The sequence below is a fragment of the Phyllosticta citribraziliensis genome (assembly GCF_038025025.1).
Source record: "Phyllosticta citribraziliensis strain CPC 17464 chromosome Unknown J3D65scaffold_6, whole genome shotgun sequence".
Classification (NCBI taxonomy): Eukaryota; Fungi; Ascomycota; class Dothideomycetes; order Botryosphaeriales; family Phyllostictaceae; genus Phyllosticta; species Phyllosticta citribraziliensis.
Window position 1 is genome coordinate 769,334 of NW_027117343.1, and position 24,538 is coordinate 793,871.

At 56.5% G+C, this 24,538-nt stretch overlaps 8 protein-coding genes across 8 annotated transcripts; 3 read left to right on the forward strand and 5 right to left on the reverse strand.

The window, feature by feature from the left end:
* Positions 1-18: 18 nt before the first annotated feature.
* Positions 19-1,039, forward strand: J3D65DRAFT_362323 (uncharacterized protein). Its single transcript, XM_066795650.1, has one exon. The coding sequence runs from the start codon at positions 112-114 to the stop codon at positions 841-843; it is 732 nt and encodes a 243-aa protein (XP_066655177.1). The 5' UTR covers positions 19-111; the 3' UTR covers positions 844-1,039.
* A 1,542-nt stretch (positions 1,040-2,581) lies between these two features.
* On the reverse strand, positions 2,582-4,426 carry J3D65DRAFT_362368 (uncharacterized protein). Its single transcript, XM_066795651.1, has 2 exons — positions 4,182-4,426; positions 2,582-3,936 (listed from the first exon to the last, which is right to left on the reverse strand). The coding sequence occupies exons 1-2, from the start codon at positions 4,302-4,304 to the stop codon at positions 2,764-2,766; spliced, it is 1,296 nt and encodes a 431-aa protein (XP_066655178.1). The 5' UTR covers positions 4,305-4,426; the 3' UTR covers positions 2,582-2,763.
* A 358-nt stretch (positions 4,427-4,784) lies between these two features.
* On the reverse strand, positions 4,785-5,801 carry J3D65DRAFT_553939 (RTA1 like protein-domain-containing protein; the record flags this gene model as incomplete). The annotated part of the gene is made up of 3 exons (XM_066797158.1): positions 4,785-5,284; positions 5,338-5,589; positions 5,645-5,801. 3 exons carry the CDS (start codon positions 5,799-5,801, stop codon positions 4,785-4,787), a joined length of 909 nt encoding a protein of 302 aa, XP_066655179.1.
* A 1,227-nt stretch (positions 5,802-7,028) lies between these two features.
* J3D65DRAFT_362420 (nuclease PA3) lies at positions 7,029-8,710 on the reverse strand. Its single transcript, XM_066795652.1, has 4 exons — positions 8,119-8,710; positions 7,888-7,956; positions 7,436-7,841; positions 7,029-7,245 (listed from the first exon to the last, which is right to left on the reverse strand). The coding sequence occupies exons 1-4, from the start codon at positions 8,464-8,466 to the stop codon at positions 7,055-7,057; spliced, it is 1,014 nt and encodes a 337-aa protein (XP_066655180.1). The 5' UTR covers positions 8,467-8,710; the 3' UTR covers positions 7,029-7,054.
* Positions 8,711-9,723: 1,013 nt separating this feature from the next.
* On the forward strand, positions 9,724-11,317 carry J3D65DRAFT_553600 (phosphatidylinositol N-acetylglucosaminyltransferase subunit C; the record flags this gene model as incomplete). Its single annotated transcript, XM_066797142.1, has 4 exons — positions 9,724-9,877; positions 9,961-10,287; positions 10,441-10,843; positions 10,921-11,317. 4 exons carry the CDS (start codon positions 9,724-9,726, stop codon positions 11,315-11,317), a joined length of 1,281 nt encoding a protein of 426 aa, XP_066655181.1.
* J3D65DRAFT_571098 (uncharacterized protein) lies at positions 10,833-12,768 on the reverse strand. The gene has a single exon (XM_066797632.1). The coding sequence runs from the start codon at positions 12,294-12,296 to the stop codon at positions 11,331-11,333; it is 966 nt and encodes a 321-aa protein (XP_066655182.1). The 5' UTR covers positions 12,297-12,768; the 3' UTR covers positions 10,833-11,330.
* Positions 12,769-13,291: 523 nt separating this feature from the next.
* J3D65DRAFT_362515 (uncharacterized protein) lies at positions 13,292-16,393 on the forward strand. Its single transcript, XM_066795653.1, has 2 exons — positions 13,292-15,456; positions 15,512-16,393. Exons 1-2 carry the CDS (start codon positions 13,534-13,536, stop codon positions 15,917-15,919), a joined length of 2,331 nt encoding a protein of 776 aa, XP_066655183.1. The 5' UTR covers positions 13,292-13,533; the 3' UTR covers positions 15,920-16,393.
* Positions 16,394-20,246: 3,853 nt separating this feature from the next.
* On the reverse strand, positions 20,247-22,175 carry J3D65DRAFT_667732 (uncharacterized protein; the record flags this gene model as incomplete). The annotated part of the gene is made up of 1 exon (XM_066803050.1): positions 20,247-22,175. One exon carries the CDS (start codon positions 22,173-22,175, stop codon positions 20,247-20,249), a length of 1,929 nt encoding a protein of 642 aa, XP_066655184.1.
* Positions 22,176-24,538: the final 2,363 nt, after the last annotated feature.

The window sequence follows — 24,538 nt, forward strand, 5'->3', positions numbered from 1 at the left end:
CATTGATTTGTCTGCATTGGGCGGCGTTTGGACGCGTGGTTTAGAGATATTTCGACGTCATAGAGGGATTGTTTGGAGGCCGCACTCGCGGCTCGTAGACATAAACGTCTGATGCAGTTTACATGGTTAGATGTCTCTTCTCCATTCTTTCACTCCATTTTATCGGCAGAGAATCGAAGCTTGGATGGCACAGTGATTGTCAGGGAACATTTTTCCTGTTTCTTCATCTATATTCTGAGCAGTGAGGATGCGGCTTCCAAGTCGTTCTCGAGTCAGCTTGATCTGCCGTCTCCGCTCCCATATATCACGCTATTCCCGATTCGCATTACCTCTCCCAACTCCAAAGCTCTCTCGTCGTTCTGCCGTATATGGGCCCTCGGATTTCTCTTCCCGGTCCTCTTGATTTCTGGTCACACGACGGCGACGGGCAAAGAGCAAGCTCCGGCGAAGGCGGAGCCAAAAGTCGTGGCACATGCAGTCGAAGTGGGCGAACCGGGCTCACACGTCTGTGTATCTGTTGACGGCGCGCGTCTTTCGCCTTCTCTCAAATCCCCTCGTCCCATCGACCGCTTCCACATCAGGGACGTTCAAGCTCGCACAGACAACCGCCGCCACTTCTCAGCCAGCCTAGTCAATACCCACACCAGCGCCACCTCTCCCGCAACCGTTGGCGCAATCGCAACAATCATTGGGAAAAGGCCAACCACGGCGACCGGCATGAGGCAGACGCAAAAGAAGGCGGCGGTTTGGCGCGCCGAGAGAGCGTTGGTTGGGCTGCTGATTGCGGCGAGTATAATGAAGATGGGGATGAGCGCTGTGCTGAGGACGATGTACGAAGAGTAGGGGACGGGCCGGAGCATTGCGCTGGGCGGTGGTGTGTGCGAAGGTTGGATTGGCCACGGACACATGTGGGCGGAGGAGAGCGTGTCGGACATGAGCGCGGTCATAGAGGGCTACGCGTTGTTGGTGGAGTATCGGCGCGCTTAAGATGACTGCAATGGTTGCTGAGCTATGAAGCCATTGAAATGCCGTGGTGGTTGAAATGGTGCGTGGTAAGAGATGTGACGTTGTTGGGCGTGTTTTCTGGACTTTGTAAGTGTTGTGGAGATCATTGGGAAGTTGGCGGCGGTGGTACTGTTTAAGAGCTGTGAGGTGATGGGTGGTTGCCGAAGAGGCAAGGTCCGGTGTTCGCGAAAGGAGTGGTGGAAAGCAGGACGGCGAGGTGGAGCTTTCGATGGACCATTCAGGAAAGACGATGATGCAGAAAAGCAAAAGGGTACAAAGAGCAGACCGTCCGCCGCAAGTCAAGAAGCAAAAAGAAACAAACCTCAAAAGACATCATCACCGCGACGCCACCACCACCAGAGAGTGCGCAGCAAAAGAGCAAAACTCCACCCCGGCGCGTAGGCCAGGGCTTACAAACCTTTCTCTTTCGAGGAGGTTATATAGTACAGCGTTTTTACATGAACAGTATTACATTCCAAGCAGGAGGGCGGCGCGTACCAGACTCGAACCGGCGGCACCCTCGCAACGACGCGCCATCCATCTCCATCTCAGAAGTTATAGTACAACAGATCCGAAATGATGGGCGGCACGTACCAGACTCGAACTGGCGGCACCCTCGCAACGACGCCCGCCCATTCATTTCGGATCCTATGTCCCCTCCAACTGCACCACCGAAGCGGTGCAGCTGAGGGGACGATGCTAATGTTGTCACTTTCAAGGCTTATATATTGAATAGGCGTAGTCACCTCCGCCTCCTGCAGTCACATCCTCAATTCTTCTCTCAACCTTCATGTCGTCCACCTGAAGCTTTGTTTGCTGCTTCATGACCTCGAAACATCCTCCATTGACAAGCCCGCAAAGCCTCTGCCTTAAAACCCCTTCGTGTTGAGACAGGATCGCTCCTCAGGTCAAAATATCAGAATGAGTAAGAAGTGGCACAGCCAAAATACCGCGTCGACCGAGACAGTGACCCGCCTTCCAAAGCCACAGACACCAGAGACAGTCTCATATGAGTCAGAGTTAGCACGTTTGACGACCGTGTCGAACAGATCGACAGTGCCTCCACAAACAGATGTCAGGGCCCTCGGCCTGTACTGCAGCAGGTGTCAAGAACATGACAGCTCCCAGGAAACAGGCGCGACGCCGAACGACAGCTCCCTGACTGAACAAACACTTCCAAGACTTGTCGCTCGGCTGCGGCGGTAAGAGACTTCTTCATGGGCATGGCTGTAGTGATGAGGGACAGCTCTCCCAAGCCAGGATGTGGCGCGTCTCATTGCACCTCCCACAATGCTTCTGCGCTTGACGGCATGACGAATAGATACTGGGAAATCGTGTTTGTATTGTTGCTATTTCGTCGACACCATACTGTAAGTTGCTCTCTCTACTTTGCATCGCTCGCAGCGAGTAAACAAATGGATAGCCAAGTGACCGCCGACCTGCGTCAGCCCTTGGCACTTTGGGTCGTTCGGGCTGCGTTGTCTTCCTGAAGGTCTTGTCGCCTGCTCTTTGCAGCAGTGACCTGCGACAGACTGCTTCCAGAAAGGGAGATATTGCAGTCAACTGTGCTCACGAGCGCTCTGGCAGATTTTCAATCCATTGCCTAGTTGTCTTTGGCGCACAAAAGGTCGGCGATTCGTCTCCAAGGCCCTCCTCCCTCTGGCGCATAATCGACATCTTGTCTGAGTCCTTCCTCGACCGAAAATGGTTGCTCTCTCGAAGGTCGCAAATAATCTTGAAATCTTGAAGGACGCCTCTTCATCTGCTCGGGGGGATCCAACCAATCTGCTCAATCGGAGACTGCACCCACACCCTGAACTCCCTCTCCAAAGACTCGTAGATGCCCGACATGAGGTGGAAGACCCAGCCCTTGACCCACCATCTCGCCTCGAGCTCGTTCAGCAAAACGCAGAAATTTGCAAAGATGACGAGGGCGACAGGTTTTCTCTGCTGCACGCGGTCCATGAACGCTTCCGACAGACGGAAGAGCCAGACAAAGACGCCGTGCATTGGAGTCTGGCCCTCCGGGCGCTCGATGTCGAATACCAAGCTATAGCTGACCCACAGCGATGCAGCAGTCCGCTGATAAAGCTCGCAGTCGGGATCCTTTTTGACCTCGATTTCGCGCATGAGTAGTGATAGTTCCTTGAGGTGCTTGGTGTCGTCCGGTATGCTGTCCCGCTCTTCAACTTCCGAGACTCTGCGGTTGCCGGGGCATACGACAGGTGCGAGGACGCCGTGCATGAGGTCCAGATTGGCCGTGTCGACTATCAGTCTAATGGTGTGGAACAGCACCCGGTACTCGCACATGCCTTTTTCGCCGAAGATCAGATAATCACCGCGTCTGGGGCCGCGGGCCAGCGCTATGAAGCTGGCAATGACCGCGAACACGTAGAGCGCATGTCCGTTCTCGCTGTCGACATGGGCAAGGGCCGACGTGGCAGCCCGGATCGCAATGTCCCAGTGATAATCCATTTGGCGTTGAAAGTACTCCCGGCGCTCATGGTCGAATTTGGAGAGATGGATGGCTGACATTGCCATGAGACCGTGGAGCACAAATGGATAGGAGAATCCCATTGCGGGTGCGTTGACGCGCCAAAAGTTTTGCAGTCCCGGAAGCGTGTAGAGGGTGTAGGAGGTCGAGGTGCAGTAGTTGTGAAAAAGCTCTAGCTGGGCCACATTCAATCCTGAAGATCCTTGGGCCGAGCTCAGAGTTGTTGAAGAGTCCAATTGTGGGCTTGGAGTGCTTCCAGGCGCTGTTGGAGTGTTGCCATCGGCCAAGGAAGGTTCGGTAGGCGTCAAATGATCACTTGGACTGGTGGAATTCGACGGCCCCATCGAGGCTCGAGAAGCCTGCGAGGCCGAGTGGACGAAGTCGCAGTGAATTGCATGTCGTACACAATTTGTACAACTTGGTCTTCTTTCATCGCACTGGGCCGATGATTTAGAAAAATGAAAGACAACGCAGAGCAGATGTGCTCTTTGAAAATCAAGACTATTTCGGGACAAAGAATCAGGGAGGAGTATCAAACTTGGGCACGTTCTCAGGGATCCAGGCAGCAGCATAAAATGCGAAGGGCTTCAATGTTTACGCCCTGGAGGAGGCAACGACAAAGCAGATTTCCAAACAAGGCTGACGAAACGACGCTCGTGGACGAGCAAAAGCAAACACTCACCTTGATTCTTCTTCGCTTGCAGTTGGCACAGCCAAGGCGCGATTTGCGATGAGATCGACGCGACGAGACTTTCTTCTCAGCGTCGCTGGATGGCACCATGCTCCCGGGGTGAGATGTTGTCATGCATAGAGAGAAGGTGCGAGGAGGTGGAAGAGGGGCTGCGATAAAAAAAGAAGACGAAGAAACGGGTGGTTGGTGGAGGAGAGAAAAGAAAGGTGAATGAGAGGACCTGTTGGAGACGTCCGTCCATCGGTAAGGTTGTCGTACTTCGTACTCGGCTGCTGCGACCCGCCCAAGGTGTTCCCGCGACGGCCCGCTTGCCAATCACGGAACCAGCCCTATCCGAAACACCATTCCACTGGTCACTTCCTCTCGAACGGCGCCAGTATCATCAATTCCTCATCCATTACATTTGCAAAACTGACGAACAAAAGCTAATCCGAACTCCAAACCTTCTAAATCAGGGCGCCACGCTGCCCTCATCAATATTGACAACACGAACAAAACCACCGCTCGATGTCCTGCCGCTTGCGCTACCAGCAAGCTCCCCCAAAATTGAAACGAAACGGAAGAGTTGAGAGACTGACCTCTTCATCATCTCGCTCACTTGATCTCGTGGCTTCGGATATCCGACACTTGCCCCATCTCATTGTCGTTGTCGAGTGTCTTTTCCCTGCTTCGGAGCAGCGCGAATCCATTGGTAGCGGCCTTGTCACCACGAAGCAAGACGCCAATCTCGCTGGGATGCCACCAGTTGAACCAAGCGCAAACAAGGAACATGAGAACCGCATCGAAGACGTACAAAAACACCTCCTTGGAAAGAAGATAACCATCTTGTCCCTGAATGTATTCAATTAGGCGGAAGAGGCACCTGACCAGGATGAAAAGACTAGTGCCGTAGAGTGCGGTGAGATAGTATCTCCAGCGAGTTTCTGGACGAAGCGATGCTTCGGTTGGGCTCTTATTCAGGCGCCAGTGGAAGACGGCCGCAACGATGATGAAAAAGCCAAAGAATAGGAGCTGGACAATCAGGCCGATTATGATGACCATTTCGCCTCTGTCCTGCGAAGATCTCGAATCTGCGCCAGACAAGATGCCGGCACCTGCCCAAGTCAGTTTTGAATGCCCAGGGCTCTGAACGTCGAGCATTGCTCACCCATGCATTGAACCAAGAAAGCGAATACGTCGCCAACAACGAAGAATTTCGTCAACCAACGCTTCCTCATCATTGAAAGAGGCTCTGCGTCCGTCAAGAGGATGATGCGCCCCAGTATCATGTATATGGATGCAGCCAACAGAGATGGCGCAACCAAAGAAAGCACGGCTTGAAGAATGAACGGCACGAGCGTCCAGTGACCATAGTCTTCAAAGGTGTTGACGGCTCGGAAGACGTAGGCGACGGTCTCGACTTTGAGGACGGCTGTCAGCGTTTTTACTCGCGACCAACGGCTTGTCGTACTTACACAAGGCACCGAAAATGAAAGCAGTCATGTACCATGTCCTCATCTTGAGCATTTGCGCAATATGGAGAGCTGAGGACAAGCCGAAGAGGACAGCAAAGACGATGGCAGCTACTGAGCTGGGATCATATTTGTAGTGGTCGTTTTTCCCCTCTGCCATGTTGCTCAGCTGCTGGTATTCAGGAGTTCTTTCGAGAGAGAGATGGTGTCGTTCAAATGTGAGCAGTCGATTACAGAAGCAAATACAGCTGCCATTGCCTTTTTATCACGGCACATCTGCTGACTCCAAGGAAACAGCTTCCTATCGGCAGTTCTCGACCCCAGTACCCAGCCTTGCCGGTGCCTGTCTTCCCCAGAGGCTGGTGGACCGCAGCCAAAAACACAGCAACAATCACCAACACAGCCCGCCAGGAAATTGTCCTGAATAGTGCCGTGTTTCTAGGCAGCCACGCCAGCAGCCGGTTTCCCTTGGGACAAGATTTCATAACTTCGGCACGGATGGAGTACGGCCCGGAGCTGGCTGTTGAGTTGAAGAGGAACCGGTCTCGGCATCACCACGATCAACTGCGCACTAGCACCAATCACATCCCATGCACTGCCGCACTATGGCTGGATCCGCTACCGCCAAACATGTCCTTGGCTGCGCTTGGCCGCCTCGACGTATACGCGGCCAATCAGTGCTTGCGTTGAACGACGACAGCGGAATTCCACACGAGACTGCAACTGCTGCGCCATTCCTTTGCCAGTGTCATCCTCTTGAGTCTTGCATCTTCACAACCCAGCAAACAAGTGCTTGGATGCAAGAAGTGTGTTGGTCAGCCACAGCAGCACGCAACAGCGGAGTCTTGGCCTCTAATCCACTATGGCGGAGCGGAGTGGAGCTCCGCACTAAAAGTTATGCACACGGCGGAGCGCATGCATCCGCTCCTGCTCTCCCACCAGCCTCTTTCAAATTTGTCGACTTAAGCTTTTCACCTATGGTGGATCTAGGCCGTTTCAGTGTGTTGACAGGCGAACGACGGCTCTGACAGCACAGCCTCCTCTACCAATACGAGAATTTCGATGTGCGTCATACTGTATAGAGAGTGGATTTGGCATTAGTCTCTCAGGCAGCCATCGGGCAAAGGGAAGCCGTGATAGTATCGTTTGACGTGGTCAAGTCTTCCATTCTGCTTCTACAACTCTTGAATGCGAGAGCGAACAACATCAGCTGGAGGCACCGACAGCTTGGCAGCACTGATTCAACACAAGGGATATACCATTCGCTATTTGGAATTTTTTATGCTCATCAACACTTTAGCTCATCTATCATCTGCTGTGCTCTGCAGAGAACACCCAACTCCAAGTCTCGTGCTCTGCTGAGCGAAGGATGCCACACAGCCACTGGATGTTGGCCTTGTCGGCAATACTGTCTTAACAAGTGCACCCAATGATGTGCCTCTTGTTGCGAGTCTTCTCTGCAGCTTCGCTTCGGGCCATTCCCGGCTTGGGGAAGAGGTAGTCCTCCAGGCCCCTAGCCGAAAGATCCCTCTTAATCTGTGAAGTGCCCAAGCTTGTCTCGCCAGTTGCGATAAGGTCCAACCATGCTGCGAGGCGGTAACCGGCTATGCAAGCCACAAGTCAGTAAAAGATTCTCACTATGCACGTACCACGGTGGACGGGATTCTTGGGCCGTGATGGTTGCTCCGGTGTGACCGGTATGGCGGCCAAGGCCGGGGGGCTGAGAGGTGACCGACTCCCATCAACCTTCAGGGGCAAACACCAAACAGCGAAAACTCGGAAGTGTCTACTCACCGCGAGCGATTCTCTCCTTAATCACGTCGATGCTGCTGTCATAGTAGGCACCACTCAAGTCGCCCGTCTCAACCGCCTCCCTACCATCCGGCATGACGGTGCTGCAAACAAACTTGTTGGTCTCGGTGGCCCACACCATGGCACTACTCTCAGCATCATCGACGTCCATGCCGTCGAGCCAGCTGGCAGCATCGCTCGAGTAGCTGCCAGACTTGATCTCGGTCGTTAGGGTCTCGGCCCAGGTCTGCGCGTCGGACAGCGAGTAGCCGCCCACAAGCTGCTCCGGCATGTTGCTGTCCCAGATGTGGTGCAGGTTGGTCGACTCGCCATCGTACGTCACTTCGATGCCATTGCCGCCGGCTTCGATTGCTTCGTCGTGCAGCGGCTGGTGGATATCACCGAGAAACTGCGCGAGTGAGAAAAGTGGGTGACATGAGCCGGGGACGACGCACATGGATGACCCATTTCAGAGCCTTTTGGACTTCGGTTGTAGAGAGGGTTGAAGATTGGACGCGCGAGGTCTGGCGAGCAGTGAGTTTCGGGATCTTCTTTCTCTCCTCACGGTCTCCTCTTCCCGCTTTTTGCTCCTCTCCATGCTCTTGACACCTCTCATTTCAGGCCCTCTGATTCTCTCGCAACCTTCGTTCGACGTTCGCCCCAGCCATCGACGAGAATACACGTACGTAATTGGCAATGGCAGAAACGATGCAGCCCTGCTCCGGGCAATCCCTCTCCAAATCCACATTGCACGTCTCGGGCGGATCATCGTTGGCGTCTATCCAATGGTAGTCGGCGCTAAAGTCACCCTCATCCGTGTATCGGTAGCTGTCCGCCCACGTGGCCACGGACGCCAGATAGCTGGTGCCATCGTCGGCAAGAATGTCCTGAGCCCAGGTGGCAGTCTCGGAAGAGACAAAGTTTTGGGCGATGAAAGCAACAGTCTCGTGGCCCAGGTAGCCCCAAGCGTAGGTCTGGGACGTGAGGAGCGAGAGAGGAAGAAGGGACACGACAGAGAGGCGTGGGGTTGGCATGGCGGCGGCGTTGGTGGTACAACAGAGAGGAGGTCAGGCCAGGAACAGAGGGATGCGCGAAGGGAGAAAAGGGTACAGCGTCGCAGAGATATATACCTGCCTGTACACGACGGGACCCTTCGACCCGTCACCTGGACCAACCGAAGAGCGATAGATATCCACGCGGTACTGGCTGTCTCGCCTCGCTTCGCTGGTAGCCGGCCTGTCACTCCCGTCGCCACCACATTACCGGCCGGTAAACAGCTGCCCTCTCCCTCGCAGCGCCGTCGTGGCCCAATGCAGTTGTTCCTCCACCACAACAGCCGCTCTCTCCGGGTACCTGACAGCAGTCGTCTGCGCACAGCTATCTCCCAGCCTGCGAATCACGCCTCGCACCGCCGCCCGTGCAGGCTTGCCAAGAGCGGCGCCACGGGCCTCCAGCGCCGGAAGAGGCAAGTCGAATTGCTGTTGGTGGTCTGATTGGTCGGGGTCTATCGAGTTGTGTACGAGATGTGTGGAGCTCTCCAAAGCTGTATCAGTTTCTTCATATCCAGTCTGCATGAGATGGAGAATGCTTTGGCGGTAGGCGAGTTGGGTCGGCGATTGCCGGGGCGGAACAGTAGGAACCTGAGGGTTTGGGTGCCGGGCGGTCCTGGCCGCCGGCGGGAGTTTCATGTGTCTAAGCACTGCCAGTGTCGACCATGGACGCGTGCATCGAGAGGTGGATTTATTCTTGATATCCATCGATTCAATCACTAGGTGGGTGTTGAGGAGCCACATTAGCTAGGCCTTAGACTCGACAACCCCATTGGCCAGGATGCGTAGGGCGGCCGCTCCAGGTAGCTCGGCGCGCCGCACCGCAGGCCAAAGGCACGTCACAGCGTCGTCGCTGCTAGCTTCCAATAGCCAGTCCCAGCCCAACGCAAACCATCCATGCCTCCCCCCGACGATGCTGCGACAACGACCACGACGCAGACCACCGACGCCAATGGCGCCCCCGCGACAAGCACCCTCCGCCCAAACCCCAGCCCAAACCTCCCGCCGCAGGGTACCGCCATGAAACATCCCAACGGCGTCGGCACGACAGGCGGCGGTCGACCCAGTCCCGACCCTTCGCGCCTTGCGCCAGAAGACGCCTTTCTTTACCAGCATCACCATTATCCTCCTCATCACGACCTTTCGCATGCCGATTCTAGCTCACACTCGCCTCCGCCTTCGATCGCGCGCCGCCCTCGTCTACATAGCACCTCGTCGACGTCGGTGCCTCTGATAAGCGACATGAGCGCGAACGGCGGTGTGGTGGGCGGAGCAGCCGGACGCATTCTAGAGGCGCGGCGGAAGAAGGAGAGAGACCGAGAAAGAGGCAGGGGAAGAAGTGGTAGCAGGCGGCGGAAAGGCCAATGGAAGAAGCTGTTGTGGGTTAAACAGTCGTGTATGTGCACCCGTTTAACCAAGCCCACGCGATATTGCACTTGTATGGGAAAGTAACTAACGCACATCTCGATGCGCTCGTAGATCCCGACAACTACACAGACGAAGAGACATTCCTCGACCATCTCCAGCGCAACCCGCGCCTGCAGCCCTACGAATTCTGGCCCCTCGTCGCCGACAGCACCGTCATTGTCCAGCACGTCATGTCCGTCGTCATCTTCATCTGCTGCTTCACGGGAATCGTCCAGGAGCGCGTGACGCCCTTCGCCGTCGTCAGCTCTGGCAGCCTAGGCACAGTGCTCGGCTGGGCGCTTTGGGACCTCTGGGTCGGGCAAGAGGAGGATGCTGAGGCAAAGGCAGACCCGGGGGATGAAAAGCCAACAGACGCTGACCTCGACGTTGTTGCGAGAAGTAATTTGGGCGATGCGACTGCTGCGAAGCTGGACGGTACGGCACAGGAAGAAGTCTCGAGTACCAGTTCTACCAGCTCGGGTGGACACGCGGCGGCTACAGCTGTTGCTGCGGCTGCGGCTACGGGGCTGGGTTTGTTGCTGCCGACGTCAGTCGCAAACTCGAATGCCAATTCAAACGCCAACTCCAAACCCAACTCCAACAGCGGTGGGCAGGACAGCAACGGACATTCGCGCGGAGCCAGCGTGGCGTCTGTCGTATCAAGCGGCTCCGCAGTGTCTGGCAATTCTGCCGGCCACTCGACGGGCGGCGAGATTTCATCTCCCGCCTCGCACGCGCACCACCATCCGCCGCTCGAGTCATGGTCGACGCGAAACCAACGGCGCGTCACGACCATCAAGTCCGCCGTCCTCATCTACTGCGCATTGCTGGGCCTGAGCCCGATTCTCAAGTCTTTGACCAAGTCGACGACGAGCGATTCCATTTGGGCCATGACGAGCGTGCTCATGTGCATCAACGTTTGCTTCTTTGACTATGGCGGTGGAGTTGGTGCCAAGTAAGTCTATTCGTCTATGTCTATGGTCTAATCTACAAGTCTAGTGTTACGTAGGCCTGAGTTCTAATGGCGGACAGGTTCCCCGCGTCGCTCTCTACCAACGCCGCCATCATGGCTGCCTCGGTGCTGGCCTCGCGCCTAGAGTCGACGACTGACGTCTTTTCCTTTCTACTCTTCTCGATCGAAGTGTTTGGTCTCTTCCCCGTCTTCCGGCGCCATTTGCGCTTCGTTTCCTGGCGCGGCCACCTGACGCTGACCATCTTCCTCGTGATGGGCGCGGGCGCGGGGTTCTCGCTCGCCGTCTCTGGCGGCACGTGGAAGGCGGCCATCACGGGCGTGGTGCTAGGGAACATCCTGACCGGCCTGGTCATGGGCATTTGCAGCTGGTGGTTGATCGGGCTGCAAAAGTACAAGAACGAAATTCACGGGCCTTGGGATCCGGCGCAGCCGATTATCCGTAGGCGGTGGGATTGATCTTGATGCTTGTTCACGTTGTCGAAGGCATTTCCTTTCTCTGGAGGTAATCCTCGAATGTGCAAGCGCCGCTTGCGGGCCACGTGTCGGACGGCGTGAGCTTCAGGGCCGATTCGACATGGCGGAGATGGCCTTGCTTTGCAAGATGGCGTAGGGCAACCACTTCCAAAGCGATCTTTCCCTCTTGCTGGTTTCTCTCCCATCGAATCAGTTTGCCCTCGCCCAGGGGTCCTTCTCGGTGGTTTTCATGCCCCGCGACCATGCCCCACATGCGGTCGACAATATCATCTGTGGGCACGTCGTCGGTGCCGGTGTAAAAGGCGGCATCCCACGGCTTGCGGCGCTCCATGGCCGTCCCGGCAGCGTAACTCCCCGTCAGAACGACGCGGTCGAGGCCATCAATGTTGCACAACAAGCGGCGCAAGATATCCCAGAGGTGTCTGCGTGTCACTCTGACGCGGGGCCAGGCCTCGAAGTTCAAGACGACGGTGTTGAGAGCGGGAGCGTCCTCGGCGAGGCAGCCCATGGTCTTGGCCCAGGCGGTGCCGGCGGGATAGGCGCAGTAGCTGGGCCATTCGAGGCGGGGCACGGTGCGGCCGAGCGAGTCGACGTGCGTGGTGCTCCAGGGGCTGACGTCGCGGATGTCGAGCTCGAGGGTGCGCACGGCGGCGCGCAAAAAGGGCGGCAGCGAGGTCAGGAAGGCGTGGCAGTGCTGGGCTGAGGTGAAGCGGAAGACGTTGTTCTGGTACAGGATGTGGACGGGGCACTCGTCGTGGATGTGTCGGCAGGTTCGCAACAGGCCAGCGCCCAGCGGTGGGATCGAGTGGTGGGCGCTCTTGGGGAAGGATACCGTGTTGTTGGGAAAGAGGGCGTCGGCAACGGGCGTCGCGGTGGTCAGGGCTAGGTGGTAGATGCGGTTGCGTATCTCGCCAGGCAGCGAGAGGAAGTGGGATTGGTGAGTGGACGTGGTGGTGGGCATGTTGGGATGAGTCGAGGGCGCAAGGCTACGGGTGTTGAACGAGTGGGTGGTGTGCGATGGTCAAAAGAATGAATGGACGGACACACAAGATCAAGACGAAGGAGAAGAAGAGAAGTCGAGGTTGAGAGAGGCTGAGAGGGCCGAGTGAAACGAGGACCCTTTTGTCGCAGATGGTCGAACCCCAGTCGGTCTAGGAGACACAAAAGGGCCGTAAGGGTGTTGTGGGGCGAGCCCTGGCCTGAAGTTGGACTGGCCATATTTTTTTTTATCTCCAGGGAGTCAGGGTCTTTGCAGATGTCTGGTCGTGGCCCTGGTTGCACCGTTGTACCACGTTCCGAAGCATAACACAATGCGAGTCCTTTCAGGCTGCTGGCGACGTGTCTAGCTCTGCCACATCGATGATTGTAGGAGCACAATGCATGCGTTTGCCACAGATGGAGGATACATAGCTGTAGGTCGGTACATGGCCAGAGGTCACGACAAAACATCACATGGATGGCGACAGAATCCTTGTCATCCGTTCGCTTCGGTTGTCCCTGCATGCAGGCGATAAGCCCAAAGAGGCAGCGGGCGGTGAGGCTGATAAGCTGCCGCGGTCCTTCTTCGGGAACCGGCATCCCCGGCCGGATTGCTGTTCTCCGTCAAGGTCAAGGTCAGGTCCCCGTTCGCCCGTCTGCCCCAGCCGGGCCCCTCTGCTTGCTCTCACATTGTCGTTGCAGTAATGCTCCTTCTCTACTCTCTGCTGCTGGATGACTGCTTATGTGCATCCTTCCTCTCGCCGCTTGGCTCCATTCCCGTCCTCCTTGCCCTGCTGATGCCGGCCCGCTAGCCCATGTCCATGTTTCAGCCCTTTGGCATTCCCGGCGTCACGTCACGTCCTCGCCCCTTCTCCAACACCTGCAATCGACACCTGCTCGACTGCTCTCTTTGGCTTCTTCCTCTGCTCTTTTCCGCCTCGTCTCCAGTCTGCTGTCTCTCCTCTCGTCCAATCCTCCGCTCGCCTTGCGTGTCACGGCATGTCCGTCAATGGGGTCCAAAATGGCTTGTCCGCATCCTGACTGCCAGCCATCGCATTTTTCTATTCCTGCTAGCAAAATGAACGCTCTCGTGTCACCCTTTCTCGTCTTATAGTCTACGTGCCCGCGCTGCTGACGTGAAGCGCACCAACTACATTTCTTGTCCCGCCCGCCAATCCCAGCTTTTCCTGGGTCGCGGCCTATCACAACACCTCTCACAAATGTCACTGCAACCCGACGACCGCCGCGCAGCCCGCTCGCGCTCCAAGTCACCCGCACGCCGAACAGCACGCGACAGGTCGACCCGCCGAGACGAAGGTCCAGCTATCCTTTCGCCTGACTTTGCGCCTGCCCAATCGCAGCCCTCGACCTCAACCCCGCAATACGACCTCAGGCAGCCGGGGCACTCGTCGTACATAACTCCCGGGCAGGTCCTTGGTGGTGCTGCAAACGCCCACCAAAACCTCAGACCGAACCCGCCATCCAGGATGGACGACTACACCATGGGTGCCTACGCCGATCTGCCGCCTCACGAGCGCCCCGGCTACGTGTCGCCCTCATCAGCTGGAGCTCAGCAGCCTGCCCTCCAGTACGCCCAACCTTCGCAGTGGGGTTACTCGCCCACGCCCATCAACAGCACCCAGCAGCCCCCGCAGCCCGTCCGCAATGTTTCGGCAGGATACCAGCCAGGCACTTACCAGTATGCCCAGCCTGACGCCATCAAGTACACGACGAGGCCGGTCACGGCTCAGGCACAGGCACAACCGCCCCCGCCAGTGTACCACAAGGTGACGACGGCCGCGTCCCCGCCTAGCCCAATGATGACAGCCATGCCCCAGCCGCACGAATTCTACCCTCCTCCGCCTTCACCGGGGCCGCCACAGTCGAGGAAGGCAGAAAAGTACGATCCCGACCTGGCGTATGGCGTAGACAATGCGCGGGTCGTCGAAGTGAAGCCCGGAAAGAAACATGGCGCTCCGCCTTCGCCGGGTCTGCGTCCGCATGGCCTATCGGTTCACGGATCGCGGCCTGAATTGGCGCCACCATCTCCGGGACTGACGCCACGGCTGGATAGGCTTTCCGTGACCGGCAACAGACTGCATCTCGATACCAACATAACGAGCGGATACCCAAGCGGCGCTGGAGGTGCGCTCCCTCCGGCGAGTCCTCTGCTGGAGGCGTACCACGGGACGTACCAGTCCATCAGCCCCATTCCCAGCCCCATCATGCACCCGCGCGAGGACGACATTGACAACTTGCCTCCTCTGGAGCTGCGGTCGAGTGACGAGCGCAAGGTCGTCATCCGCAAGCCCGAGCGGCATCGCAGCAGCTCCAACGTCTCGCGCGGGCTGGGCAGTCTGTTCGCGCCCAAGGACAAAAACCGCGAGCGGTCACGGTCGCGACACCGCGAGGAGAAGCGCGAAAAGAAGCAGCACAAGCCCAAGCGCGTCAAGATTTACGACGCCGAAGAGGACGCGTCGGACATTCTCAATGCGTTGACGGCACGCAAGGAGGTCGAGACGGACGTGCTAATCGACGTGCTGCCGCCGCTGACGCACGACCAGCTGCTCGAGCTGCGCACAGAGTACAAGCGCATCTGCAAAATCCAGGGCAAAGGCGTCAACTTGGCCAAGCATATCAAGCTCAAGCTGCCCAGCGGATCCTACTTTTCCAAAATCTGCTACGTGACGGCGCTGGGGCGGTGGGAGAGCGAAGCCTTTTGGGCCAACTACTGGTACCAGGGCGGTAACTCGAAGCGCGAGCTCCTCATCGAAGCCCTCATGGGCCGCTCCAACTTTGAGATTCGCGAGATTCGCAGCGCCTTCAAGGACAAGCGCTACGCCGACGACCTCATCCGCTGCATGGAGACGGAGCTCAAGAAGGACAAGTTCCGCATGGCCATCTTGACGGCGCTCGAGGCGCGGCGCCAGGAGGAGAGCGACTTCTGGCCCCCCGAGTACCGCGACCGCGACGTCGAGGTGCTGGCGAAAGGCGTCAGGGCGCGCGATGGCGGCGAGACGGACATTTTGCGAATCGTCACGACGCGCTCGGATGAGCATTTGCGCGAGTGTCTGCGGCTGTACGAGAGGCGCTATGGCGGCAACTTTGCGCGCGAGGTCCTGCGCAAGAGCGGCAATCTTGTGGTAAGCTTTTCCCTTCGCAATCTTCAACCCACTCACTCACCGATGAACGTGCTAGGGTGAAATCTGCGCCCACATCCTCAACGGCGTCATCAACCGGCCCGCGCGCGACGCCATGCTCCTGCGCCACGCCCTCCTCGACCTCATCGACACGGACCCAGCCACGGCCGCGCCCTCCAACCCGCACCACCACGGCAGCCATCACCACTCGTCCAACCCCTCGGACAAGAAGGACAGCCACAGCGGCCTCCTCGCCAAACAGCAGCGCCAGCACCGCTACGAGCTGCTCATCTCGCGCCTCGTCCGCCTGCACTGGGACCGCCGCCACCTGCAACGCGTCAAGCTTGAGTACGTCGAGAAGTACGGCGTGCTGCTCGAAGAGGATCTTGAGGAGGCGACCAAGGGCGATTTCAGAGAGTTTTGTCTGGCGCTTTGTGATGTGGGCGTGGGTGAGAGGGACAGGTGAGGAGGGAGTTTGACAGTGATAGGGGAAAAGGGGGATGTGTCGCAGCGGGCAGCAGGAAAAGTGATTGCTCCTGGAATGGCGGTGTACCCGGGGAGCTTCCGGTCATTGCTGCGGCTTCATTCAGGAAGCGTTCGGTCACTGCTGGGCACGAAGCCAGGGAGCTGCCTATCCCAAGGGCGTACGTGGGAGCAGGGTATAAAGGGGATGAAGCGTGATAGCGGGGCAAGGGCAGCGGTGCAGGAGATACCCCATGATCTTTCTTTGCTTGCTCTTTTTCCTTACTCTTTCTTTCCTTTTTTTCCTTTGCTCTAGGTCAGGTCAGGTCAAGCCTGCTTGAGTCGGTTCCTCAAAGTGCACTGCGGTGATGCTGGTAGCTAGCTAGGTAGGAAGGTAGGAAGGCATCCAGGTATTCATCCCCTAAAACCACCATTCAAACAGACTCAGACTTGGCTATTCCCTCCATCTCACTCACCATCCACTCTCCTCAAGTCAATTATAAAGTCATCACCACCATCTTTCCATCACAATGGCCCTCACCATCATCTTCCCATCATAATGACCTTCAGCAACATCGCCACCGCGCAAGGAGCATTCACAGTTTGCACCACGCCAAACAAACCAAACCAAGTGCGAGAGCCGCGAGATTCAGCAGCCAGCATTAGACTCTGCGTGTTTTCTTCCGCGATGCGGGAAAGCGCGCCGTTGGATGGCTGTAGAGGGAGAGGGGGTAGGGTATTTGTACTGCTCTAGCAGTAGCTTGTGCTTCTAGAGGAGGAAGGCAGGGCGAGATTGCCACGCGCGTGTGAGGGATGGAGCTGTCGCGTGCGCGCGCGCGTGATTAGATGGAGCTGTCAAATGCGCGCGCGAGGGAGGGAGGCAGGAGCGTCGTGCTGTGGTGTGGTGTCGTGTCGTGTGGTATAAAACCCTCTTCTTTTCTCGGGGAGGTTGCCACATTTCTGAGCAACCATCACCCCACGGACGGTCTTCCGCTCACCAGCGGCGAGAAGAAACTGGGAAATGACCCACTTTTGGGGAGGTGAGAGACGGGCATGCTACTGTGGTGCAAAAGCCAGTGTTGTTTGTTTTTTAAGATCTTTGGGTGGTATAGAGGTGTGACATTGTGCTGTTGTGATGCCCATCTTTGCTGTTTTGCAGTGATGGTGGGATGTATGATACAGCACAGATGGTGAATGCATTTCGAGTATCGGGCACTGGGAGAAGGAACTGGAACAAGGAAAGGAACAAAAGAAACAAGTACCATGGATCTGTTCAGTCCATATAGCCTCAGCGGCTCATCCAACTCGTTGATGAAAAAGATGCGGTTGAAGAGTAAGGGCAGGGCCTTTATACCCTCACTGCTTACGCGACCAGAGCTCCTCACTCCTCAGGCACCGCCCGACTGCGGAGTCCCGCACGTGCGCCCTTTCTGCCCGCGCTTGAGTCTATAAGCGCCCCTCTTCTCGAATTGAAAAGACGAAAGACAAGTGCCTGAGCAGTCGACGCAAACGCCGCAAGGCCAAACGTCACTGCCTCCGCAACACCATCGTCATGGAGAATACCTTTGGGAGGGAACGGGAGCAAAAACTACGGCTTTGTCAAACTTTCTGGCAAACCACGCAAATGTCTATTGCGGTTTGGTGAGTGATTTTGGGAGGGGAACGAGCTCATCACTGTTCCGGCACGATGCTGCTGAAAATTGTCTCGCCGAATTGCGCGGCTCCAGCATTGGCAGGTTGTGTACGCCGTACGATGCAAAATCCGCAACGGAAATATGGGACAAACGAGAGCGAGGAAAGCAAGTCGAAGATCTGACTCAATTCAATGCCAGACAGGATTCCGTGGTACCGCAGGTACAGAGCGAGCCAAGAGTCGGCCGTTTTTGATGGCATCTTCTGGCGTACTGCTCTGTCCATCTGTGTCCAAGAAACTTTTCAGCGGAGGGAGCGAGAGCTTTTATACTGCTCACACCCCGGCGGAAGATTTTACAGTCACAAGGCGCCAACTTCCACGCGCACAGGCTTATCCTGAGAGCACATGCCTCGTCTCCTCGCTCGCATGTGCTGCCGCAACCGGCGTGAGGTATAAAACTGCCATCTTTTGACCGGAAGAAGTGCTGCTCAACGACAGGAACTTCCTGATTGCTCTGTATCTAATTTCTGGCCGTTGACACAGAAAATACTTTGGCTCCCTCGCGCTGGTTTGGTACAATAAAATTGACTGGTCTTTGGTTTGTCGTGGCTGCGGCTTCTGCGTCTACACACGCGGCAACAATAGGTTGGCCAGCAATGGCGGCCTCGGTCATCAAAACCAAACAATGGCGGTGACATTCAACAAACCCTAGAAGCTGCACAGTGATAAGCAGAGTAAACCAAGAGCAACGAGCCAGAACGAAGCGGAGGACAAAAAACAGCCAGAAACCGCACAGTAGTCCGTTCGTTGGTGGTTTGTTCGTGCTCATACCCAAGGCTGCTTTATCAAAGCTCCTCTTTTCTCGCGAAGAGAAGCACGTTTATGCAGTCATCGACGTAAGATAAATGTCTCTCTGCCTCTAAATAATAAGCGCGCCCATGAATGCTCCTTATGTATTGACTAGACCATGTACCCTAGCGCTCGTACACTGTCTTGAACCTTTCACCTATAAAAGCCCGCCTTTCGACAAACTGGAAGACCTAACATCTGAGGATGGTGGCGAATGCATTGGCCTGACGCCGGACTCCGACCTCTACTGGGAGCTCGTTTGGGCAAGACGGTACTTGCCTTTTCCGTGCCTCCTTGGCTTCTTGCTTTTGGGTTCATCGACACAATGGCAGCGTCGCCGTCGTCATTTTCAGATCACAATGGCTATTGTTGTTGAAGTGTGATGATGATGCGGCACTACTCTCTTACAGTGTTGACTGACCCCTTGGGAATTGAATTGAAAGACAGGAACACCGAGGCCACAGTGCCGTAATTAGTTAGGTGGATTGACGCATCCCCAGTCGGCATTGTGATGGTGGTGGTGTTGTACTCTGTCCCGAGACTCGTGTGCCTGTCGAAAAGCGAATCTGGCTGCGAGAGACACAGCGCCTTTATACCCCCGACGCCGAACGCGGCCCCAATGCGCCCTGCCCACCTGCCTTTCAGACATGCCTGTTAAGCACATGAGAGCCCCTGGGTGCGTGGCATGTGCTAGCACTTGACCGAGTCCGTAGCAGCCTAGGCGCAGGTCAACCGACGCAGTGGGTAATATAAAAGCACGCCTCCTCTCCACTCCCATCGTCTCCTCTCCAGTCTACGAACTGAGCGTCGTCGTCAGTCAGAGGTCGGACATCGAGTTTTGGGTACTGCCCTGGCTCCGCCACACAGAGTTGTTTACTGCTCTGGCGGCCGCTGTTGCGCTCGCGCCTCTTTCTTTCCCATTCACGTGGCGAGTGCGTCGACGCGGCGGCGTCGTGGCCTGCCGAGATACATCATGGAGGCGTCACATTGGACGTCGGTATCGTAGGATAGAGTGAGCGCAATATGAGGCCAATGTCGAGAACCGAGCACCGCTCATTTGCAGGGCCGAAGCACCACCAGCACCATGTCCGACCGGCACAGTACTCAACGCCCAAAGTCCACAGAATAAGCAATAGCATTCGAAAAAGCGATAGCCAGTCCACGCAACTCAACGCTAGCTAAATGCAATCGGATAGGGATAGATCGTACAATATGCGCACCTGCGAGAGCGGAGGAGGAATCAAGAGAAAGAAAAAGGAGAAGAAGAAAGGCAGCTTTTCTCAAGTGTCGTTAGAGGTCGTCAGCGTCGTCAAAGTCGTTCGTCGTCATCAAGCCAAGAAGAGGGAAAGATAACAGCGGTAGTCCCAACCCAGCCAAACCCAATCCAAAGCGCGTCCTGTCCTGTCCCTTCCCGATCCCATCCATTCCAGTCCATGCGATCCGTTTCTCCTGTCCGTCCGCCCGCCCACCTGGTGCTCCCGAGGAAATAAATGTTGGCTCCATCAAAAGACATTAAGAAAAATAGTCGATACACCAGAGCAGACCACCAATTTTTGCCATCACAAACTTTTGGCCCCCGTGCGAGTTGACTGATTACTGGACCCGCGACATGGAGGGAACAGAGGTTGGTGTAAAGTGACGCTTTTGGGCAAAACCAGCGCCTCCCGGCAGAGCGAGAAAGAAGAGAGAAAAGAAGAAACACGTATCGTAAAGTAACTCAAAGGACAGCTCGCTCATATCAAGTATACAAGGTATCAGATGGCCAAGGAAATCACGCTGCGGAAAAGAAAAATGGGAATCCGAGAAAGCAACAAGTTTCAAAGATCCAGGTGCAGCAACTCAAGGAGTCTTACCAGCTTCTCCACTGGTCTGGTTGTCTCCACTGATCTTGCTGGACCCATTGCTCGGCCTGTCTAGGCCGGCGGTCGCGCTCAGTGCGCGTGCTGACCTTGGTGCGACGAGTGTCGCTCTCGCCTCGGGAGCGACTGCTGCTCGTGTTTTCGGTGGTGTGGCTGCTGTCCTTGATGTAGTACTTTTCCTTGTCACGGGCGTCGGCAATGATGACTTCGCCATTGCTGAACCGAATCGCTTTGCCAGAAACATCGCCCTGAATTTCGACAGTGTCATCATTGTCATGGACCTTGATGATGAGGTTGTTGGTCTTGCGACTCAGGGCTGTTCCTGCAGAGTCACTGACTCGGCTTTTGCCATCGTCCAGCCCGTTGCGAGAAGATACGTGTGTTTTGGTCCTGGGAGATGCAGTGCTTTGCGTGCGTCGGTGACTGTCCGTACGAAGCCTGTCGATGGGATTCTCTGAAGAGTTGATCCCGTTCATCCCGCGTACATACTCTTCGACTCTGCGCTCCTTGTCATCTATTTGACTCTTTCTCCTTTCGTCAGCTCGATCGCGACGTCCGTTACCGGGCTCTGCTTGAGATGGCACAATTGTGTTGTAGACAGTGTTGCGCCTGGTCAGATCGCGACGCTTGTCTCTGGATTGCGCAGGCTCCAACGCGACATGAGCTCTACCGCCCGAATTCCTAGAGTCGGGACTGGTCGCAGATCTCCCTCGACCAGTGTTGCCGAGAGTGAGGGCAGCAAACTGACGAGGGAGGCGGGGATCTTCATCTTCATCATAGAAGTCGGTGTCATCATATCGGCCTTCATCTTCCCATCCTCGGTACATGCTGGGCATCATGTGGGGAGTGGTCCTCACTTGCTTTGGTGCACTTGGCCGTCTCTGGCGAGGAATTGGAGGTGGAGGCATCTCCTGACGATCCAGGTCATACTGATCAACAGGATCGTAGCCCTCTTCATCATCATCGTATTCCTCTTGACGTGGAGATGGAATGGCAGATTGAGGTTGTCCGTAGCGGGGGTTGTAACGTGGTTGGGACCTGGCAGCTTGCTGGGTACCCTGATGAAGAACTGGGCCCCTGTTGTTGAAACGTGGGTCACCATGCGGTGTAAGCGGAGACGGCAGACCCATTGCTCCGTGATAATGAGGAAATTGAGGTCCGACTGGGGATCCCATCCAGTATGAGGGAGAGTTGAGCATTGCCGGCGGTGGTCCATGGTAGTACCTAGGTGGTTGGTTGACGTTCATGTAGTCGGATGAAGAGGATCCTCCGTGGTAGCTGACTGGTCTGCTCCCGCTTGGATAGAGGCGAGGCCGAGACCCTCCTGATTCGGCACCCTGGTCGGCAGGCGTCCGGTCACGGGCGGACGAGGGATGATACTGGGATCCACGGCCCGAAGTGCGTGCAAAGTCCACTTTGGTATCCACGGACAGTCTGTGCCTGCGACGCCTGTCCGATTCGGGATCGGCGTGGGGAGCCACAGGCAAGCTGTCTCGACGAGACTTTCTCGTCCTGGACTCGGCTCTCGCGGGCTTCTCTTCCCGCTTGGAGTCTTGCCTTATGACGGGCTTTGTGGGCTTCTTGGGATCCTTGGAGGTCCTTTTCTTGTCCTTGGGCTCCTCGGCAGGGGTGTCTGCAGGGGGCAGGGCACTAGGGGCCTCGGGTTTGGCAGTGGGATCCTGGGCATTGTCCTTGGAGCTTTTTGCGGAATCAGCACTGCGCTTGGACGTGGCAGTACGGCTCGAATACCCTGAATCGCTGGTGTGATCGGCCAGCTTGTGCTTGCTCAGGTCGGTGGAGCGTTTGACGGCGACGTTGCATGTGGATTTGGCGTACCCGTTCTTTTTTTCGTCGGAGGAGTCTTCAATGGCGTCCTCGACGGTCGGGTTGAGGTTGCGACGGCTGGGCGAGGGCGACATGGTGGGGATGCGGAGGTGGAGGCGGAGAGGTGGGTCGGGTGTCGTCAATCACAGGCGCATAGACTAGTTTGCGGTACAAGCTCGAAGATGGAGGAGGGCCAGCAGCAGTGGGCAAGGATGGATGGAATTAGGAGGCCAAAGAGGAGGGCGCCGGCATGTTGGAGGACGAGGTGAGGTGGACGACGAGGAAGAGGAGGACGGGGGCGGACCGCATAAAATGACGGGCTGAGGCCGGTATTGGGCTGGTTGGGCAGGAGGGTAGCAGCCCAGTGCTCAAGATGGCGCTGGCGAGCCTGCCAATGGCGTGGATGGATGCACGAGGCGTGGGATTGTGCTCGCCGCTGCCTGGAGGTGAATGGAAATTGGGCGATGCGGTGATGATGGACTGGACGGCGAGGAGATGGGATGGGATGGAGAAATAGAACGGGCGCCAGGGAAACACTAAGCCCTGCCCTGCCCTGCCCTGTGCCGTTGCCGTTGCCGGGGCCCCCATCCCCCATCCCGACCAACACCACTCCACGAACTCCACGATGCCTTGGACCAACGCTGTACCCCCAACGCCTACCTACACTACACGTCCGTCAGAGTCATCAGTCCCCTCGGGGTCCTCTCCACCACGCTCCCCCCTCGGCTGCCGCTTTTCACCGCCCGGCCCTGTTTCGAGCTGCCTGCATCTCCTTCGGAAATCGACCGCCGCCCTCCTCAGCTGATTGCCACACGCTTCACCCCCAAGATCTACGTTCTCGCATCCTACTCTACGTCAACCTCCAACTGTCCATTCTTACTAATCATTCGCATTCTCTCTGTCGTCAGTGCCGTTGAGACTCTTGGCTTGAGGCATGCACCCCACCTCGGCCAGCGGCCAATGGCAACCGCCGCCACCAGAGCCGCAACTCTTGGTGTCGCCCTCTGTCCATGCCATGCGCAGACCCTGCGTGTAAACAACCACTGCGTGTGCAAAAGAAAAATAAAAGTCTCGGTCAAGGCAAATGATTCCTGGTCCCGATCTTGTCTCAACCCCAGGCCATTCCACGCTCCGGAAACGTATACGCATCTACAAGGTCTCTGCATGAGCTCTAGGCTACGTGGATTGCCGTACGACCATCGGGAGTGTCCACGGTAACCACCTTGCAGGATCCACAACAGACAACTTGAAGAATCTGTATGGTCCGTATTTCTCACGCTGGTCGGCCTCCTCGGTTTCGAGAGTGTGCCCTTTGGACATATACACACGACCCAAGACGGGCCTGACTGCTTGTTTACCATCATCACGTGATCTTTAAACCACTGCTACCTCATGCAGCCAGGAAGAAATTCCACCTTTTTCCCTCTGTCCCGTTAGGCTTTCATTCCATCATATTTCGTTTCATTCTGCTCGCTTCCAAATCTTGCAGGCGGCTCAATTCCATAGGATATCAACGCCCGTCTGCACCAAGCGAGCAGCGGCACGTCGACATGGCAGTTTGCTCCGACTGGAAGGAGCTTATCACATTGCCTGTGCAACGGGAACGAATGGGAGAATGTATTCAGATACTGTCTGCAGCTGCCTGGGCTCATGCGGGACACGATACCCCGCGCAGAGCGGCCGTCCGTCCGTTCGATGGCCCGACACGAACAAGACCAACCAGGCAAGAGACTGGCGACAGCTGAACGACGGGCGAGCAGGCTTTGCCCCAAGTTCACAAGGGTCTCGACCATTGATGCCTCTCCAGGATGACTGCCAAGGCGGAACCCGCCCAACAAAGATCTTTGTGGACCATGGACAATCCCGTTCAAACGACGAGTTGCAGATGCATGGGCTCGAGTGGATCCATCGACCTGCCTGTGGACGGCCGGATGAATTGGAGCCGGCCAAACTTGATTCAATGGTGGCAATCGCCTGCACGGCATCACCAACCAGCTGACTCTAAACAACATTGGCCAGGCAATCAGCCGCGACTGCGACAGACGAGCACCGGCGGGACACACTTTTAGATTCTCCGTCGTCAGTCGTGCCCAACTCGTAAGAGTCAACACTCATCAAGGACATGCGATTTGACGCGGTCCGCTCCGACTTCCCCTATTTCCTGACCGGTGGGAGGGCGAAAACACTGACTGCGTGGACCTATATGACAGGCCCATTTCCTTTGCCAACAGGTTCAGCCCAGGCAATCGCACCATCCAGCCCTTCCGGCCACCCCCCCCCACATCATGCCTCACACAGCCTCGGGCACTCTCGCCGCATCCACCTCTGGGCACATCCACAACGTATGATCTGCACGAACCGCACCTGCCGACAGGCGACGCATGGGACGACGCATCACGCCCGCATAGACGGGCTACACCAATATCTGACTTGCTGGCTGACGATAGCCGAACCCGGA